At 38.6% G+C, this 20,454-nt stretch overlaps 1 protein-coding gene across 1 annotated transcript in view; it reads right to left on the bottom strand.

Moving 5' to 3' along the window:
• Window positions 1-20,454, bottom strand: part of LOC149302483 (snake venom 5'-nucleotidase-like) — a 49,897-nt gene that overhangs the window by 2,402 nt on the left and 27,041 nt on the right. Inside the window, exons 3-9 of the mRNA XM_089482563.1 lie at window positions 17,538-17,726; window positions 16,760-16,957; window positions 16,170-16,324; window positions 14,722-14,830; window positions 13,392-13,541; window positions 12,759-12,956; window positions 12,096-12,210 (exon numbers count right to left, since the gene is read on the bottom strand). Of these exons, the coding sequence (XP_089338689.1) occupies window positions 12,096-12,210; window positions 12,759-12,956; window positions 13,392-13,541; window positions 14,722-14,830; window positions 16,170-16,324; window positions 16,760-16,957; window positions 17,538-17,726 (1,114 nt within the window). The remainder of the gene's footprint in view (window positions 1-12,095; window positions 12,211-12,758; window positions 12,957-13,391; window positions 13,542-14,721; window positions 14,831-16,169; window positions 16,325-16,759; window positions 16,958-17,537; window positions 17,727-20,454) is intronic.

The raw sequence follows: 20,454 nt of genomic DNA, 5'->3' as shown, positions 1-20,454 counted from the left end.
TTCATATACAATATAGTGACAGACGCATGCTTTTAAAGAGCTTAGGAGGTGACCAACCATCACCTCTTAAGCTAAAACAGCATTGCTACAATTCCTTGTTATCGAGGCATTCAGCGAAAACCCAGCCCAGTACGTACTGGTGTCGCTCCTGAGTGCGACCACAAGCACCATATCGAGAGATGTTGCCTCTCGGAAGATGGCAGCGCCCACTAACAAAATAAGTTCCAAAAAGGGTCTGTCTGGTCCCTCCTGAGAACTCTGAATACCTTAGAACAGGTACTGCATTCCACCATGCAAGTCAATGGAGCCCAGTTTACAAATGTGGTAACATGTCACCATCAGGGGAACCATCTAGTTTCAACAAAATGTAAAAAAAAAATTTGTCTGGTTTAATGGGGTAAATTGAATTAACCTGGTTCAAAGATGTCCCAAATGGGACATGGTGCAGACTGACCAGAAGTCTGTTTTTTTTAAAATGTGCACCTCCCAAATGTGGCATTTTAGCCCACAAACAACCTGACAAACCTATGCATGGGTGGTATCACTGTACTTTGGAGATGTTGCTGAACACATATTGGGGTGTTGTTTGACAGCAACATTTACCAGGAGCTGTAAATTCATACATCTAGTACAATTTGTGTGGGGGGGGGGACACAAAAAATTACTATCACAAACTGGCAAAGGTTGGTGGTAAAATTAGTGCATGAAAAATGTAAAAATACCAGCATTTGAAATATACTGCAGAGACCTGGAAGACATGAGCCAATATTAAAATCAAGTGGTGACATTTGTCTCATATGATGAATGCATGATTATGTGATTTGCTTATCACGTATTCATATGTACACCGATCAGCGATAACATTATGACCACTAAAAATAATACTCTTGATGTCATGGCACCTGTCAGTGGGCGGGGTATATTAGGCAGCAGGTGAACATTTTGTCCTTGATGCAGGAAAAACAGGCAAGCGTAAGGATCTGAGAAACCTTGACAAGGGCCAAATTGTGATGGGTAGACGACTGGGTCAGAGCATCTCCAAAACTTGCAGCTCTTGTGGGTTGTTCCCCTTCTGCAGTGGTCAATAGCTATCAAAAGTGGTCCAAGGAAGGAAAAGTGTTGAACAGGCGGCAGGGTCATGGCTGGCCAAGACTCATTGATGCACGTGGGGTGTGAAGGTTGTCCTGTGTGCAAAATCCAACAGATGATCTACTGTAGCTTAAATTGCTGAAAATTATAACGCTGGTTTTGATAGAAATGTGTCTGAGCGCACAGTGCATCGCAGTTTGTTGCGTATGGGGCCGCATAGCTGCAGGGTGCCCATGCTGACCTCTGTCCACTGCCGAAAGTGCCTACAATTGGCACGTGAGCATAAGAACTAGACCATTGAGCAATGGAAGGACGTGGTGCCATATACCACAGCACACCTTCAGAGGTCTAGTGGAGTCCATGGACTGTTTAGGCGGCAAAGGGGCTACCTACACAATATTGAGCAGGTGGTCCTAATTTTATGGCTGTGTATACCTTTTTTCTGATCATGTAGGAAAATAAAGTAAAAATAAGAAATTTGAAAATATGTATACCGTGGAGTAGTGTTCTTAACCTGTTCTCATGATCTGGGGGGTTATTTCTCCCACATTAAATTACCTCTTCTTCTTAGGCAGTTATTCTAAGCAACTTAAAGCTGTGAAAGTACCCCTTTAAATCATCCTTGAAACATTGAAAAATGTTGGCTCCTAACAAGATAAATAATTAGGATAGTTTTGCTATTTTTGCTTTCTCTCCATCTGAGATTCTTTGAATAAACTCAGTGCATCTTGTAAAAAGCATTACTTTCTACAGTTAGACTGAATGTGCATAATTATTACATACATTTTATATATAGAAGAAAGCATACGGAGAAAAACTAAGGGTTGTGGTTAAAGCTTAAATAGATTTGTTTCATATGTGATTCCTTTGTGTTTCTTTTGGAAATGCACAAAATGCCAGATGAAAAAAGAATCCAACACCCTTTCCAACACTTTTCTGGTGTGTTATATAACATTTAAAAAATATATATTTTTATTAATGTTAAATTACTTAACTCTATTTATCAAGAGTATTGTGTACCCTAAAGAGCATCTTTTGCCATTTTTACTATATATTTGTTCAACCATGATTCCCGTGGAAGGGCTGGCAACATTCAGGTAATAATGCAGCCTGAAAGATACTTGGCAGACAACATGCCCAAAGTGTACTGTACAGTCATGTTCTAAATACATTTAAATAAAATACATAGAAAGGATCCAGACATACAAATGCTGCCTAAAGTCCTTGTTTATCTGCTTACATCGGTGTGTGTGAAAGTTAAATTGAAACAGTCAATAATATCAATAAAATATATTTTTTTATATTCTCAGTGATTAATCAGATAATATATGCGCACACACGCATATGCTGGAAAATGGAAGTAGGGATAACATTAGGTGTTCTATTCCCCAAAGTTGGTATCTTAAAATTATTTTATAACTCAAGCTTAAAAAATGGTTTGCTTCAGTGAAAGCTGCACATAAACTTGTGGAAAAGGAACACACTTTTTTGTTTCCTGAGGATGGAATAAAATGTGTATTGTTTTTCAAACACGGTAACCTAAAACTTCCTTATTCAAAGTAAACAGTGGTTGTCCCTTATTAGAATTGATTCTACCAAGGAACAGTCACTGTTTATTACAAGGATTAATCTAAGTCTGATGAGCCAAATAATTGATGTGAAAAGCACTTTCTTTTCCTGCTGTAAAGCAGGGTACTGAAACCATTGAACTTGTCAGAGGAATTATGATTAAAGAGAAAGCACAATGAAATGCTTTGTTCTTATTTTGGACAGTTCATTTTTCTTTAAGCAATTTCTCTTTTAGGTCTTTTATATCCACATCATTAATGTGATCTAGCCAAGTGTTGGTAATTGTACATCAATCCTATTAAATCATAGAAAACATATTTTTGGCAGAGGTTAGTAATTCAGTTTAATTAAAACTCCTTTGATGAGTAACAAAAGCCTGGACATACTTTCATATATTTGCTAATATACTCAAAACACTCTTGTACCCAATAAAGTGTTTTGATGCAGGAAATGGGGTAGTATGTAAAAAAAATCAGTTTATGATTTTTTGTAATGATGCCCAATGTGTGTCAAAAATTTTATTTTTTGACAAATGAAAGTTGTAACAACATACAGGATTGTAAAATGAAATGTATATTAATAATAGGTTCTCACTTTAGAGTAAGAGTTTAGCCTTTTCTGTAGTTACAATTATCATTTATGTAAAGCTGTACAATGGGCCATACGGACAATAACAAATATACTGCAGCGTTCAGTTGTTCTTTTTCAAATTAGTATTTAATAATTTTCTTGTTTTTATAGAAACATATTTACCTTCTGTGGTAAGTGGTTTTAAGGCATAGTACCTTTTTTTTTTATAATTCTTATTTTCAGATTTTTGTATACATAAAAGCAAAAAAAAAAGGAAAAAAATCCTTTACACATGTAAGGTAAAATAGTAGAATCTTACACTGCTGTCACAATCACTTCTGCCCCCAATGCTAAGCTATTACCAGTTTATTGTACAAAAACATTCATTACATATAAATCAGAGCAAAGCCTGCATCAGGCAGTGTTGTTATGCACCTAAATGAGCTTGAAAACCAACAGAGTAATCCAAACGGATCAAAACACAAACAAAAAAACAAACAAAAATGAACACCTCAACAGAGGGGGTTACCAAGTGTATAAAGCTGTAGGACTTGCAAGATGGTCAATAATACATTTAGCTCATAGTAATACGGATCAAATATGCAAAGATAGGTCTTGAAGCCATGGGTCCCACATTTAGTGAAATTACTTCTAGAACGAAATGGATCGATTGTGAGCCCTATCTTTTTTTTAATTATTATTTTTATTTATTTTTTTATTTTTATTTTTTGCTCTTAACTATTAAAAATGAGGGGACCTGTGGGGTGTTCCAAAATAAGGCTATGGCCCATTTGGTAGCCACTGCTATCTTAGCTATAAGTTTATTTTCCTGTCTGGTGCAAAAATACCCACCGATTTAGAGGTATCTGTTTTAGAATTAGCAGTGTGACTAAATATCGCTTCTGTGACCATAATGGTACCAACTTGGGACATGCCCACCAGAAATGTGCATTTTAAATAGCTGTGTAGTTTGTGTTCCAGGTCCACTAGCTGCAGGATAACTAGTTAAGCAGCACTATGGTGAAGAAGTAGATGGTTAGGCCTAAACCACCTGATCTGGGGTGCCAATATAGTATCTATATACTCACATACCAGTATATGCTTCTCTTGCCTGCTCATATGAAGGCATCAAGAAAGTAAAGTCTCTCTTGTTCAAGGGAATGGACAGGATCTGGAGCAGATATAAAAATTTAGGAAACAAATACATTTTGACTGAAGCCACTCTCCCTAGCCATGATATCGAGAACCCTTTTGACCTCAATAGCTGTCTTTTCACTTTCAAGATTAACACGATATAGTTAAGTGCACATAAATCTGTATAATTAGTGGAAATTTTAACCACTGGGTAGGTCATACATGGTGGCTGTAAGTTAAGTGAAATAATCAGTTAAATTCTTTTAATGTAAGGTGTTGGGAGAAGTAAGGCAAGAGCTTCAGATTTATTGAAGTTGACACGAAAGCCCGATAGCTTTGAATGCTCATCAAGACTTTGAAATAAGAAAGAGTAGGCATCGGGTGTGTTAAGGACAGAAATAAGAAATTCTGTTGGGAAATGCCTAGGCAGTCAAATGCCTTTTCAGAATCAAAAGAGAGGAAAAATGCAGGGTGTCTGGGCAAATCAGGTCAATCATATTCTAATGTTATCCCCATCTTACCTAAAGGGGGATAAATCCTGCCTGATCTGGATATATAAAATTGCTAATCCAATTGTTAAGATGGTTGGCTATTTGGTAAAAAAATAAATTAAAAATAAAAAAATAAATAAAAATAAAAAAATAAAAAAAATGAAATCAGTTTAGAGGGGATAGCGGACAGTGGGATTCCAGGCCTGTCTGCAGTTTACCATCCTTATGGATGAGGCAAAAGTTCACCACCAACATTGTGCCTTCAGTTACGATATATTGGAACATGGCTATAAGGGATGGGCTGGGAAATGAAATGCCCGAGAAGCCATCTAGACCCGGCTGCTTGTTTGGCATAGGAACTTTTTGAGGGTGCCATTGCATATAAATTTGTTAAAATCTATATATACCAAAACATTACATTTTCTAGTTGTGCCAAATTTTAGACTGTGGGCTATTCTTCCTTTTTTCTTTCATTGTCTCCTACTTACATGTGAGTTTTCCCCTCTATTTTCCCTATATTTACATTTATTGTCCTTATTACATATTGTGGTTCCTGTAAAGTTTTTGGAAGGGGCCTTAGGAGATAGTATTTGATATTTATTGGATGTAAACATTTCTTCATCTCTATGTCTGTTGTCAAAAGGAGATGGCGTTCTCTTATCAAGAGATCTTTTTGGGATATTATCTTCACTTATTTGGAGTAGTCTCTGTTGTATCGGTGTTCTAAGTGACCTGTCTTTTGGTATGACTCTTTTTTCATTGGTACTACTATTATTATTATGATTATTATTATTACTAAAAGGATCTCTACCATTTATATTAATATGTGTGTTATAATATGTCCTTATCGTGATTCCTTTTTGATCATGTTATGTGTTATGTGTATGTTTAAAAGTGTGTTTCTGGAGTCTGAAGGTTTTCTCAGAGTACTTAATCTGTATCTCTAAAATTCCTTGGATTTAATTTTTTTTTTTTCTTTCTTTTTTTTTAATTCATGGTGTAAGTTCTGTTGTTGCAATTAGTGACTTAAGTTTATCATTTAAAATATCTATTTCTTTAGACACAGAAACCAAACATTGTTCTTTCTTTGTGTTATAATCAGACCTCAAATAGGTCTGGCTATGAGACTAAGATCCAGATCCCCCGCAGCGCTGCAGGAGACCTGGATCCTCCTGTCTTATGCCCCCCCCTCAACTTATCGGTGCTTCTGAGTCCCTGGTGTGTAGCCGGAGCAGCGTGTAGACGGGCACATATGGGGTCAAAAGGCATATCATGGGGCAGAGTGGCATGTAGAGGGTTAAAAGGCATACCATGGGGCACAGTGGCATTTAGAGGGTATAAGGCATTTCTGGGGCAGAGAATGGCAAGCCTTGGGGCATAACTGGGGGGGCAGGTTGGAAAATAAAAGGAAATAAAAACAAAATATTTTTCTCAATCATGCTTTTTCTTTTTTTCCCTAAATTAATATTCATATTTTGGGGGGTCATCTTATAATCAAGCAAATATGGTATCTTGTCAAGAGTTGCAATTTCCTATTAAAGTTTGGGTTCTTTGGCAAGATAATTTTCCAATTCTGTAAGAGTATCTATCAAATTAGTCTTTAACTTTACTTTTAACAATGTTCTGTATGAAAAGCTTATCTTGCATTAGCACATAGAATGTTTCTAAATTCAAATAGACATCATTTCTTTGTAAATTAAGAAATTAGTTTAACAGCCTAATATATATAGAGAGGAGAAATTGATAAAAATGAAAGTTGTGCTTCACGGCCAACCACCGACCGACCAAGCTGGACATGTGAGATAGAGCTGTGGTCTAAAGGGTACAAAAATCGCAAACAAAAGCATGCAAACATTTGAAATGGGCAAAGCAAACAAGCCCCAGAGCCCCGGAAACCCTCTTCAGTTAAATAGAGTCTAGCTCCATGCCACTGAAGCACTATTTCTCAATAAAGCTACCTCAACACACAATATGGATCCCAAGATGGCGCCGAGCCATCAACTGCAGGAAAGCAATGGAGACGACTATGCCTGTTTAGAGAGCTCGGCATCTATGGCACATCTCACAGCTGACACAATGGATCTGGAGGCAAAGACCCATAGCGCAGGATTCCTAGTGATGATAGGTTTTGTTTCAGTTGAGTAACCCTTGTTTCCAGAGTATAATATGAATGAAATTAACTGAACAGTTTGGAGCATACAGTTAACATAAGACAAAGTTACATCAGTTTGCCCCAAACGTATAGCAGGACATCAATGGAAAATTACAGGCGAAAGTATGGGCCTGGCTTTGGAACACATATATCTGAGGACATGGCCACACAACGTGGACACAGGAGAGGGAACCCCACAGAACACGCCAGGGACAGATTCATGAATATGAGCAGATTAGCAGTCTCCCGGACAACTGTTGAAGTGAGATGGAAAAGATATTTGCCCCCTGAAGATAGGGATGAAATACCCACACTGACATTTGACCGTGAGCACAGTTGACCGCACAAAAAGAACAGCAGTTGGTGGTGCAAGACATTTGGGTGTATAAAAGAGTTATACGCCGGTATGGGTAGCCCATCAGCATGGAAGGAACATCTTAGTCCAGCAGGCTGAAGTGGAAGGACTTGGGTCACTCAGGGGTGAAGAGATAGGGTAAGATTGGTTTATATGTTGTGCATTGTACCGAGATTTCCTTAAGAGAGTGAAACTGGGCATGCTGTAAACATGTTAAGCTGTGGGATACAACACTAAAATATATATTGGTGTGATGGCTACTGCATGCATTACATTACTCACCTCATGTTTGGACAGACCAATACATATTGACTTCAATCTTTCACTTTACCTCTTAGAACTAAGGAAATAGTATCGGGAAATCTGGGACTGGTGGCAACTTCTGCACTTTCTCTCTGCCTTTCTGTTGGCTATCCCTTCCAGTAATAGGTTAAGCCTGGGAATAGGTACTGACTGAATACAAATGTACTAGTGTTTAGTCGTTCAAAGGTTTTCAACTAAGGGGTAAATGGATAGCTGGTGCTCCTTCCCAGTTTTGCCCAGCTTCGGCTGTATGAATGCCAAATATTGGTTACAATTAGACTTGTGCTTTCAGGTTAGCATGAATTGCAAATTTAGCAAAATTTGCTGATTTTGTCAATTCGTACAAACTTTCGAAAACAAGGCCAGACCCTTCATGAAACAGACAAAAATGAAGGAATAAATTCTCATTTTCACTCACACTTTCTCACACTCTAAATGTCTCCCTACCTTCTGTGCCAACCACTTCCTATTCCATGTATCGCAGCTCCGCTTCTGTGTCTTGCAGATATAAAAACGATTCGAACTATCTTTGGCATAGATAACCTCAACAACATTCAGAAGGAATTTTATACCATTCTTCCTTACAGAGACATTCAGCCATGTTCTTAGGATGTCTGGTGTGAGCGGCTATTTTAAGGTCATTCCACAGCATCTCCAATAGGCTAGGGTCTGGGCTCTGACTGGGCCACTCCAAAAGGTGGAGTTTATTTTTTTTAAGGCATTCTGCAGTACAGTTACTTCAATGATTAGGTCATTGTCCTGTTACATCACCCAACTTCTACTGAGCTTCAGCTGGCAGACAGCCATCCTGACATTATCCTGTTTGATACCTTGAAAACTTGGGGATGAGGCACCCAAATCATGTTGCCCCTCCACCATACTGTTGAGACGATGTTTTCATCTTGGTATGCGTTGCTCTTTTTACACCATATGCAGTGCTGCATGTTCATCCTTTCATCAGTCCACAAAACATTTTCCCAGTGGCATTGCAGAGTGTCAAGGTGCTCTTAGACATTGCTGAGCACCTGAAGCTTGCCAATTTTGGAGAGCAGCGGCTACCGCCGTGTTGTCCTGCCACGCGTTCCCTGCTCGTTCAATGTATTGCATATGGTAGACACATAAACCAGTTAAAATGATTCCTTCAAGCTTTCACTCTAGGGTTCTTTTTTTTTTTTTTTTAACCTCATTGAGCATTTAGCATTGTGCCCTTGGAGTCGTCTTGGCTGGGTGCTCACATCTAAAGAGAGTAGTCACAGTACTATTGTCGACATTTATAAACAATTTGTGGACTGATGAATATGTTAACTATTTGACCTTACGTTGTAACTTTCCAGCTTTAACCAAATCAACAATTCTTTACTGTAGGTCTTCGGAGATTTATTTTTTGTGAGGCATGGTTTACAGTAGGAGATGTGTCTTGAGAATAGCAAATTCAAAAGTGTGTTTTATTTTTTAATGTCAGTCACCTCCAATCCCATTTTATTTATTGGTCTCCAGGTTATATAACTCCCGACTCCAATTGGCTTTTGTTGAAGTACACACTGTAAATGTTTGGATGATGTATTCAATATGGACAAGAGCAATACAATAAATCGTGTTATTAGTTAACCCCTTCAGTCCCCTATGGAGGCACCAGTACAGCCAAAAAACGCATCCCAAGAATTCCCTATGGACCTACCGGTACGTCCTGCCCTTCTTGCAGTCCTGTTCGATCTGATGTAACAGCTTCTGGCACAAAAGCCGGAAAGCTGTTACATTTTTAAATGCCGATTGGGCACCCCCTTCCCGGTTGCGTCACCCGGAAGTTCATCGGAGGACAGGATATCCCCTGCAGGCATTAATAACATGTTCAAGAGGTCCCTAAGAGGACCTCTAACCATTTCAATATATTATATTATATATATATACATACATACATACAAAAAATAAAAAAACCCTTACATCTACCCAGTATAACCCTCATGCCCCCGTTCCCAACCCCCAAACCCATTAAGCCATAAGCATAAGAATTCTACAAATAATGTAAACCTTATAGTATGCGCTGGGAATGTATGGAAAATCTATATAAATTAGGTATTTCTGAAATCAAGACACCTGAATTGATAAACTTGGAGGGGATTTTCCATCACTTTACCTAATCGACAGTTATTGATGCAGTACATTCTTTGTACTAGCCATTTTTTGTGGTAGAGTTCTGATTTGTTAAGTCATTATATAAAGAAAATGATTTGGGCTTTGTAAGTCTATATGATCTTTGGATATTAAATTGAAGTCTTATGGAGTATTAAAACACTGGACAACAATCTCGCAGGCATCACTCTCTGGTGAGGACAGGTAAACACCAAGGCCAGTGATTGGTTTCCTTAATATAGTAATCTAAAGACCCAAAAGCTTGCCCTGTCAACCAACCAATAAAGACTGACATGCCTTCCATTGGAAGCTGAAGGGATTCAAGGGGTTCAATTCAATAAGCTGTCTACATTTTTAATAGGTTCCAACAGTGGTTGAAAATGCATGGTTTGGCATTCAACTACATGTCTTTAAACCAGTTTGGAAATCAATAAGGTAACAACTACACCTAAGCAATTCAATGGATTGTGCAGCACATTAACCAACTTAAATTGATAGATTCTACATGTACATTTTACTTGATAAAAAAAAGTCAAATTCTTTACACTGGTCAAAACAAAATGTAATCCACAATAGCATGATCTATGCAAAGCTAGGTTAAATTAAATGTTATTTGCATTGAAAATGTTCTGTGTTTGTAACGATATTTCATCATCCCTGAATACGGTAATCCAATAAAGTTGATACATTTAAACAACCACATTGAAGTTATTTAATTAAACTGCTAGCTACAAATATGTCAATTTAAAAATGTATTTGCAGAAGACTATGTTCTTTGGCTATTAAAGAGACACTCCAGTCATATGGACTTTATTACATTTGATAGCTAAGAGGCCCCTTTAAATTTACATGGTGTCCACACGGCAAATGTACAATGTATCTTCTATGCATTCCCCTTCTCTATTTGCTGTCCTGGCACATGATAAACTTTAAGACATTTAGTTCTGGCTTAGCATATGTTGCGAGGGGAGGGGATATCTAACTAGATCGTCCATGTGCATGATGAGAACGTGTACCAGTTAATTGGTGTATCTATAAACCAAAGGTAACCAAGTGCCATGTCCTAGAGTGCCACCTTTGCCCCTAAATGGCTTACCAGTGCCATCTTAGCCCAAAACAGCCTGCCTGGGCCATATTTGCACCTAAGCATCTGGCCTGTGGTTTATTTGCCAAATAATTTATCAGTGCCCCTAGACAGCCTGCCTGGGCCATATTTGCTCCCCGTCTGCCTGTGCCATGTTTGCCCAAAGAGGCTGCCTGTGCCATCTTTGCCACGAAATGGCTTGTCAGTGCCCCAAATAGCTTGCTTGTGGCTTTGCCACCAACCACCTTATCACACTCATGCTAAAGCAGACACAAACACTTAGACATACACATTCATGTTAATATACACATCTATCCTAACACACAAAAGCTTACATATATACATTAATGGTCACGTACATTTACACACACATACACATTACACATTAACACTTACACATACAGGCTTGCACACAAACACATACATTCTCATTCTAACAGACATACTACCTCCCTCCTGCACCCCTTTATCTCACAGCTTTTTTTCTAAGGGGCTCGGGTGACACCTGCTACCACTTGTCTCTGGTGCTCTGACACAGTTCTTTATGGTAGACACAGGGGTCACCCAGGTCCTCTAGGCAGGGTCAGTCGCAGTTGGGACCCAAGTTTTTACGCTGCTGTGCCCCTTTATTTCAACTGGACCACACAATTTTTAACTGAAACAATGGTAATGGAATGAGGGAGGCCTAAGTTTGATAAACAAACCCCCCTCCCACGTGTTAATTCTGAAAAAATGTTGCCAAAGATACTTAATAGTTAGCCTAAATTTTACATTTATACTAGTTTCTGTAATCAGGTTAGATGATTAACACTTTGGATTTTGGAAATCAGATAAATACTGAAATGCTTTAATAGCATTGTTTTATTGCACTTTGTGATAGCTAAACGATAATGTTGTTTTGCTTTTGCTGCAAGTAAACTTTTTTCTTTTTTCCCAGATAAGTAGTCTGTGAACCTAGTTAAGCGCATAGAGCGATCAAAATAGGTATACACAAAAATATGTTTAGAAAATACAGATTTCACATTATTAAAAAAATACAGCACTGGCCCTCATTTTCATTCAGTGTTTTATTCCACATAAATTTTATATTTATAAAAAACACACAAGAAAAAAAAAGTGTATCGTGCTTACTGTTAGAACAAATCATATTGTAATATAGTTATCAATAACGCAATTAGAAATACATATAAAACATGTGTATAGTATGTCTGGGCAAACCGTGATGCTCCATTGGAAGATTGTTCATTTGTAAACTCAATCCGACCTTCAACAGCAGGGTGAACTCTTAACATTTTGTAAATATATTTGGAAACGACAGACAAATCCAAATCACCTGCAAGAGAAATAAAAATATTCTAGCTGATTACATTCTCTCAGGGTTAAAAACTATTTAACAGTACTTCTGACATTTAAGACTATCTTCACAGGATAACAGCCAAGGACTTTAGGATATGAAAGGTCATACCTGCTACATTAGGGGTTTAATTCAGAGGCTCCGAGACAGCGTTTTAAAAAAAAAAAAATAAATAAAAAAATTCTGATAGTATGAGGGAGTGATATTTGGTCACACATATGGTCCCTACTTGGCCCCTCCCTCCCATCCCAATTGTTAAATATTGGGAAGTAGACAGCTTTTCTAATATTTAGGAGTATTGCTTTGCACAGGGATTATGACAGAAATAACATCATGAGCAGGTCCTTCCATTGCATTTTCTTTCTGCAAAAGTGTTTTGGACAGAGCTGCATAGTGCACATTGTGTCTGTTGTCTGACAAATATGCCTTCAGGTGTCTTATTAACTGAGCCACTCAGCTGCACTTGCAAAAGATTAAAATTAAAATGAATTTACATACAGCTATACAGAAATCTGTCCAACACTTACCACTATCATGTTTCAGGGATTCATTAAACATATTAAAGCCATCTCCTCCTCCAGCAATGTAGGATGGAAGAACTACTTTATACACGTTGTCCATTTCCACGGGAACATATCTTGGAACACGGCATCTTGTACAGATTACTTCTAGTTTAATTACTCTTTCATATGGTTTTTTGTGTGTGTTGTATACCACTTTAATTCCTACAAGGTAAAAATAAGTTATTAGTCATTAAAATACTAAGTGTTACTATAAATAAAATGGTCAGTAACATTTACGGTCTGCATAATAATGGAAAAAAAATGTAAAGAAGGCATTTGTTTGCATGAACAGAAACATTTCTATGTTTCTGCAAATGTTACTACAAATCTGAAGATTTATACAATTCAATTAGCGTTAAGCATTTCAAAACCTATATCTTACATGTTAAAATCTGTAAACTATGCCACACTATGGTTGCTTCTTCCCTCTACCATATGACTTCAGTGGCCAGTGCAGACTCAAGCTATGCTTGGCCTAGCTACTTGCATGTCTGCATTCAATAACCGTTTAATTCAAATATTGTTGTATTCCCCATAGATGAATAGGAGGAGAGAAGATTTTTATAAGTTGTAAGAAGTCCTCATATAATAACCTACCACCAACTTGAAGGAACTCTCCAGTCCCTCCGCCATATCTGTGTACACTGTGCTCAAATGCAGCTTTTAATGTTGATCCTTTTATTTCAACTAGATCAAATGTCCCTCCAAAGGGAAGAACAGATATGAGATCTTCAAGAGTGATGGTCCCTGTAAATCCAATTATACAAGTGTATTACATGAATGTGGACAGTAGGCTTTTCTGCATCGTAAAGACATCTGTGACAAATGAAACATTTTGACAAAAACATTAAAATTTCAAAAGCACCTGGTATAGTTGCAAGAAAAAATGTGACCAGATCTACATTTAAGTCACAAGTATAGACAAATACCATGTGCTTAAGCTAATACCACACGAATTATGACAATCTTTGGTGTATTTATTGAACATGCTCATTTAACATTCACAGTGCTGGTCAAAAAAAGTAAGTGAACTCTCTGATTTAATAACTGGTCGAACCTCCTGTTGCAGCAATAACCTCAAACAAGTGTTTCTGGTAGCTGCAGATGAGACATGCACAACATTCAGGAGGAATTTTATACCATTCTTCCTTACAGAACTACTTAAGCTTATACAGGCATATTTCTAGGATGTCTGGTGTGAAAGGCTCTCTTGAGGTCTCTCCACAGCATCTCTAATGGGTTGAGGTCTGGGCTCTGACTGGGCCGCTTCAAAAGCAAGGTTTCCTTTGACATCTAGGGTCATTGTCCTGCTGCATTACACATTTTTACTCATCTTCAACTTGTGGACAGCCATCCTGAATTATCCTGTATGATACCTTGACAAACTTGGGAATTTTTTTGTACCCTTGATGATGGCAAGCTGTCCAGGCCCTGAGGCAGCAAGCTCTAAATCATGATGATCCCTCTATCATACTTTACCATTGGAATGATGTTTTCATGTGGGTATGTGGTGCCCTTTTCTATGCCATACGTAGTGCCTCTTATTCTTTCCAAACAATTCAACCTTAGTTTCATCAGTCCACAAAACATTTTGTCAGTAACATCGTGGAGTGTCAATATGCGAATAGCAATGGTAAATTAGAGAGCAGTGACTTCCTCCATGGTGTCCTGCCATGGACTCCATGCCTGTTCAATGATTTGCATTTGGTAGACTCATGAACAGAGATGTTAACCAGTTCCAACGATTCCTTCAAGCCTTTAGCGTTTATCCTAGGGTTTTTTTTTTACCACATTGACGAGGTTGACCAACTTATGCAGCAATTTTACTACTTATTCAAATGATAAGAACATTATGGTTTTACTAGCATAAAAGCAAAAGGCATGTTGTATTTTCTATTCCTAATTTAAACGTAAGCCAATTGCATACCATTCATGGATTTCTCATCAATTGATGCTCTGATTCCACCTGAATTCAATAGACAGAGGGACACGTGATTCCATGTCAGTTCATCTGGATGCCGAATATTGTTATCAATCTGTATAAGGACAAAAGGAAGCAAGTCATTTAACCTCTTTGTGACACAACTGTATTTAACTTTTTGTCAGTGATATTTCTGCACTGTTTGTGTTTACCTGTACTTTTCTCTCTCATTTACTGTACCAACACAAATTATATTTTTTTTCAAGCCAAGCTGGGCTTTAGATACCATTTTTCGATTATATAATCTAAATTACTATATAAAAAATTAAATAAGTTAAAGAAAAAAAAAACAAGACACTTTCAAATCTGGTCATACTGCACCCATGTCCTATTTGGAACATCTTTAAAGCTGGTTAATTCAATTTAACCCCTTCCAACCATATACACCTCAGTGTATTACAGCTGCTTGTATCTTAACTCTTTCCATGCACTAATTCTACCATCAGCATTTGTCAAAGTTTGTGGTAGAAGTTCCTTTTATGTTTTGTTCACACTTTGTACTTTAGGCGTGGGTTTACAGCAATGCCCAAATTTCTGTTCAGCAGTATCTGAGTAAAGTGATATCACCCACAGTTTATCAGACCACCAATAGGTTTATCAGGTTGCTTGGGGGCTAAAAGGCCACATTTTGGAGGTGCATGTTTTTCAATTTAGAATTTTGACATCTGGTCATCCTGCGCCCATGTTCTATTTGAGACATCTATGAAGCTGGCCAATGTAATTCCTCCAATCAAACCTCAGGGTATTTCAAATGCTGGCGAGGGACGAAATGTGATGGAAGAAGGAGAGGAATGAGTCAACGATGACCCCAGGCATCGGATCTGGTTAGTAGGAGAGATAAGAGTGATAAGTGATAAGAGTATTCAGGTAGCGGGGTGGAGATGAAAAGTGGGAAGATGAGTTCAGTTTTAGAAAGATAACGTTTCAGGTAGAGTTGTTACGCCCATGAAGAAATAGCAGACAAGCAGTTGGTAATACGGGACAGAGACACAGAGAGATCAGGAGAAGACATATATATTTGGGTATCATCTTCATATAGGAAAAGGAACATAGTGATTAGGGAGGTGGGCTCCATTGACCTGCATGGTTGACTGCAGTACATGTAGTTAACCTGCAGAGTTCTTAGGAGAGTCTGGATCTTTTGTGTTATATTTTTTTCAGGTAAAAGTCAAAATGAAAATATCCATTAAAAAAAAAAACACCTTACCATATATAAAAGTTAGTCACTAACGCTAATTGGAAATTTTCCTTGAATAAAAACTAGTAGCAATTAAAATATCCTTTAAAAAGGAAGAAAAGAAATGGTACAGTACAATAAAAAATACATTTAAACTTTTGTGTTGAAAAATTTACATTTGCAGTGATTATACTGTACTCTCTGCCTAGGCATTTACCATAGCATCACATATTAAGTTTCCCAGATTGCATTCCCGATAACGACATTCAACAGATGAACCATTCAAAAATACCAGCGTCTTTCCGATCTCTTGAGTAGAATAATTACTTATCTGCTCTTTCCATTTGTTAATTTCCAATAGGAGTGTTGGGTCTACAGGGGAGAAAAAGCTACATTATTTATCACTCAATACATTTCTAGAGCCTCTTTAAACAACCATGCTCAAACAAGAACTGACAACAATGGCAGCCTCCAGGTTTGCAGATAAAGGAAGTTCACTGGCATAAAATTCAAAAAATCCAAGTTTTTGTTAATGTTAACCTACTTTATTGTATACAGCTCAGTATTTAATGCTCAACGAGATTTTCCTTCTAACGGACTTCCCCTTTAAAGGTCCCGTGTGGGAACAGACATATTTATTTCAAAGCATGAGAGCTCCGCTTTAGATGAAGAAATGCTTTCCACAACTTCTTTAGTGATATGGTCTGCCTGGCAGAGTAGGACTTAAAAAACAAACATTTATAAAAATATCTTAGGTAAGATATCTATTTGGTGTAATGTAAATGTATAAATAAATCTTCTGCTGACCTTCTGGAATGCTACTGTTTAACAAAATAGGATTCCCAGCCGAATGCAAAACATTTCCTGTTTCATCAAATGTTACATTTAAGTAACCAAGGTATTTTCCAAAAGCATATGCTTGGACAACTGGCACAGAACGACCGTCATCTGATCGTACAATAAAAGGATAGACACCAGCTGGTACATCATTGGATGGAGGAGAACCTACAGAAAAACTTGTATTAGTTACTGCAAAACATTAGTAGCATGCTTAATCAGATCTATATGGGACTTTTATGTCAAAAGATGTGCAACGTACTAAAATACATTCAGCTGTAATGTGAGAAATAGACTGGAAATGGTCTATTACTTGTGTTGAGTAATGCGTTTATGTGGATTGTTGCTCTTGGCCTTACATAGGGCAGTATTCGTAGCTGTTCCCTAGTAAACATACACTCTTCTTTACTGCATGTTATTTGCACAAGAACATGTGTTCATCTCAGCACTCTAGTCTAAGAAAGATGCATGTCATGGAAAGACAACTATGTAGGTTCTACTAATTAGGCAAGGACCTCATCTGTTTAAATATCTCAACTTACCCACTGAGCTCACCAGGAAATCTAAACACCCAATACGGCAATCTGTCCTTTGTAATGCCCTCATATCTACATGTATTATTTATTATGTTATTCAGATTTATATTTTCCATCACTTTATTTCTGCTTATCAAAATGGGAGACATCTGAATTAGGTTATATGATAAATTAGATTAGACTTCTATAGCAATGTTACTGAAAATACTAACCCGTGTAAAGAAATGTGTTTGAGTGACCTCCCACAACAACATCCACTCCTTTCACCTTTTGAGCAATAAGCTTATCTGTTTCAAAGCCAGAGTGCCCCAGTGCTATGATTTTGTCTACACCAAGGGTTAAAAGTTTGTCCACTTGAGGCTGTAGTGCAGCAATTTCATCTTCAAATACCAAAAATGGACCTAAAAGAAAACAGAATAGTAATAATAACAGTGACATATATTGGCCTAGGGTGGCAGATCGCCCTCTTGGGCAATCAAGCCTCCCACCGGTAAAGAATGTGCCAGTTAAATGCTTTGATCTCCTCAGCTGGCATACTTATGGTTGCTGGCTCAGCACAGCCGCCAAAGGTGCTGCTCTGCTTTAAGACACTGCACAGCAGTATATGACTTTTTCTTTAAAAAATCTTTACTCATCATAAAAATAAGTTATAACAAATATAAAACATACTATTTAAATATGAATATTCATGATTAAAAATGTTCCTCAACTGACATTCTAAAATTCATACACAACACTCATCCTGTGCAGTGACATCTAACATGGGGGGTGGGGGGTTGGCAGCTGCTTCCGCATGTGCCTCCTGCGTATGGCTTGCACTGCTCCACAGACAAAGCTGCAGTTCAGGTAAAGGGGTGGGGGAGGTTAGTTTGCATGTGTATGTGTGATTAAGTGAATGAATTAGTATTTGTACTGATACGTGCAATTAAGTGAATGAATGAGTGAATATCTGCAAACGAGTGAGAGAATATCTGCGAACAAGTGAGTAAATATGTGTGTGATAGCATGGATGTGTAGGAGGGCAAAGACGGCACACGGAGGCTGTTTGGGGCCAAAATGGCAAGTTCTATGCATCCAATCTGTGTGCTGGGCAGGTCCTCTGAATTTAATCTGGGTACTGGGACAAGTCCTATGTGTGCGATCAGGGCTGCCCTTTGGGATTTGCAATCTGTGATCTATATCTGCAATTTAGGGTTTCAATGCAGAGTTTGCTTTTGGTTTTTCACTTGATCTCTACCTGCAAGGCAGAGTTTGTGTATGTATTTGCTCTGTACCTGCAATGCTATGTTTCATGTATTAATACCTACAAATATAGGGTTTATATGTATTATTCAGTTGATCTATACCTGCAATGCTGTGTTTCCATGTGTTTAAATGATATATACCTGCACTACATAATGGAGGAAAAGAGAGCTGTGGTACAGCGAATTAGGGGGACAAAAGGAACTCTGAGGGTAATATCTGGGGGAAGGGGCACCACAGAGGTGGCCTCGACAGGGTGCCTAAACCAGGGCTTGACAAATTTGTTGTGAATCTAGGCGCCAGGTAACAAAGTTAGGAGCCAGGATTTTTTTAAACTAACAGTTGGTCAGGAGTGATCTGATCATCATCAGCCCACTTACTAAACTCACAGCGTTTGACCTGGAAGCACCCTGGACTTTCAGGTCAGTGCTGTTTTTTTTTTTTTTTTAATTAATTTTTAATTAACTTTTATTAACTCTTTTGATGCTGATGTTCCATTGGAGCACAGCATTGACTGATATTTAGTCCCCACAAGCTTGTGGGGACAAATGTTAACCCCTGCAATGCCACAAATGTGTCATACACAATTGTGGCATTGAAGGGGTTAACGCTGCACTGTCGCTCTCATGGAGCGATCAGGCAACAGGGGGGTGTTGGGGCTGCTCTCCACACTCATGTGGAGACCAAAGAACCATCTCCCCTGTCCCTGAAGCTGCCTGTGGCAGCTGGGACGCAATTACTGTTCTATTGACCAGCTATTGCAGGGGGGGGGTGTCTCTCTGATGACTGCTGTAGGCTTCCATGCCTACAGGAATCATCAAAGAGCTTGTGGGGGGCTCGTTTTTGCTTTTGCAGACCACCAGCAGCAGAGCCCCTTACAAAATGGGAATTAACCCCTAAATGCCGCAATCGCGGCATTGAAGGGGTTAACGCTGCACTGTCGCTCTCATGGAGCGATCAGGCAGCAGGGGGGTGTTGGGTCAGGTCCCCACACTTGTGTGGGGACCCAATCAACACACAACCCCCTTCCCTGAAGCTGCCTGTGGCAGCTGAAAACACGATTGCTGGTTTTGCAGCAACCGCGTTTTCAGCCTACAGGATCACTCCGTGGGAGGGATCTCAGGCTCGGGGGCGGGCTCTGAGTGGCTGTGCTGTCTGCCCAGACTCCTGGGCAGACAGCAGCGCCCCCGTGTGGTGACTCAGCCTCTTACATCCACAATTTTTTCTGGATGTAAGAGGCTGACAAAACCTAGGCGCCTAGGCGACCTGGCGCCTGGGATTTGTCGAGCCCTGGCCTAAACACCTAAAGCTAGCCCTGGTTAGGACTCATACTGTGTGTGTTTCAGGTCATTTGCTAGACCTGCACCATTCATTTACTATTCGATCTTAACTGTATTGCACTCCTCCCCTATACTGCGCGTTAGGCATGAGGACGTCTCATGCTAAATCACGCTAGGATCACAAGGAGGGAAGACTGGATGGAGTCTCACTGTCTCCTCCTAATCTGTAGAGTCAGAACACCAAGTGGTTTTGTTTTTTTTGTGGGTTTTTTTTTTTTGTTTTTTTTTTTAGGTATGTGATTGCATGCCAGGGTCCAATCACTAATTAAGTACTCATCAATTTCTACCAGAACTTATTTTAAGGATAAAGCAGCATTGGACAATAAAAATGTAATCTAAAAATTGGTCAGACACAATTTCCATGCCTTCTATCTTTCTTAGCAATCTGATGGTCTGGGCTAGGGGTTCCAACGACAGCATATATAGGAGTGGGGCCAGTGGACACCTCTGCCTTGTCTCATTGGATATGTCAAACATGGAGATCTAATACCGGAATACACAATTCTACCCTCTGGTGACTTTTAAATGGACCCATTTGGCATTCAGA

The sequence above is a fragment of the Sceloporus occidentalis genome, unplaced genomic scaffold, assembly GCF_023333645.1.
Source record: "Sceloporus occidentalis isolate IW3139 unplaced genomic scaffold, rSceOcc1.0.p SCAF_19, whole genome shotgun sequence".
NCBI classification, from domain to species: domain Eukaryota; kingdom Metazoa; phylum Chordata; class Lepidosauria; order Squamata; family Phrynosomatidae; genus Sceloporus; species Sceloporus occidentalis.
Note: the sequence above shows the minus strand (reverse complement) of the source record. Positions and strands in the feature narration are given on the sequence as shown.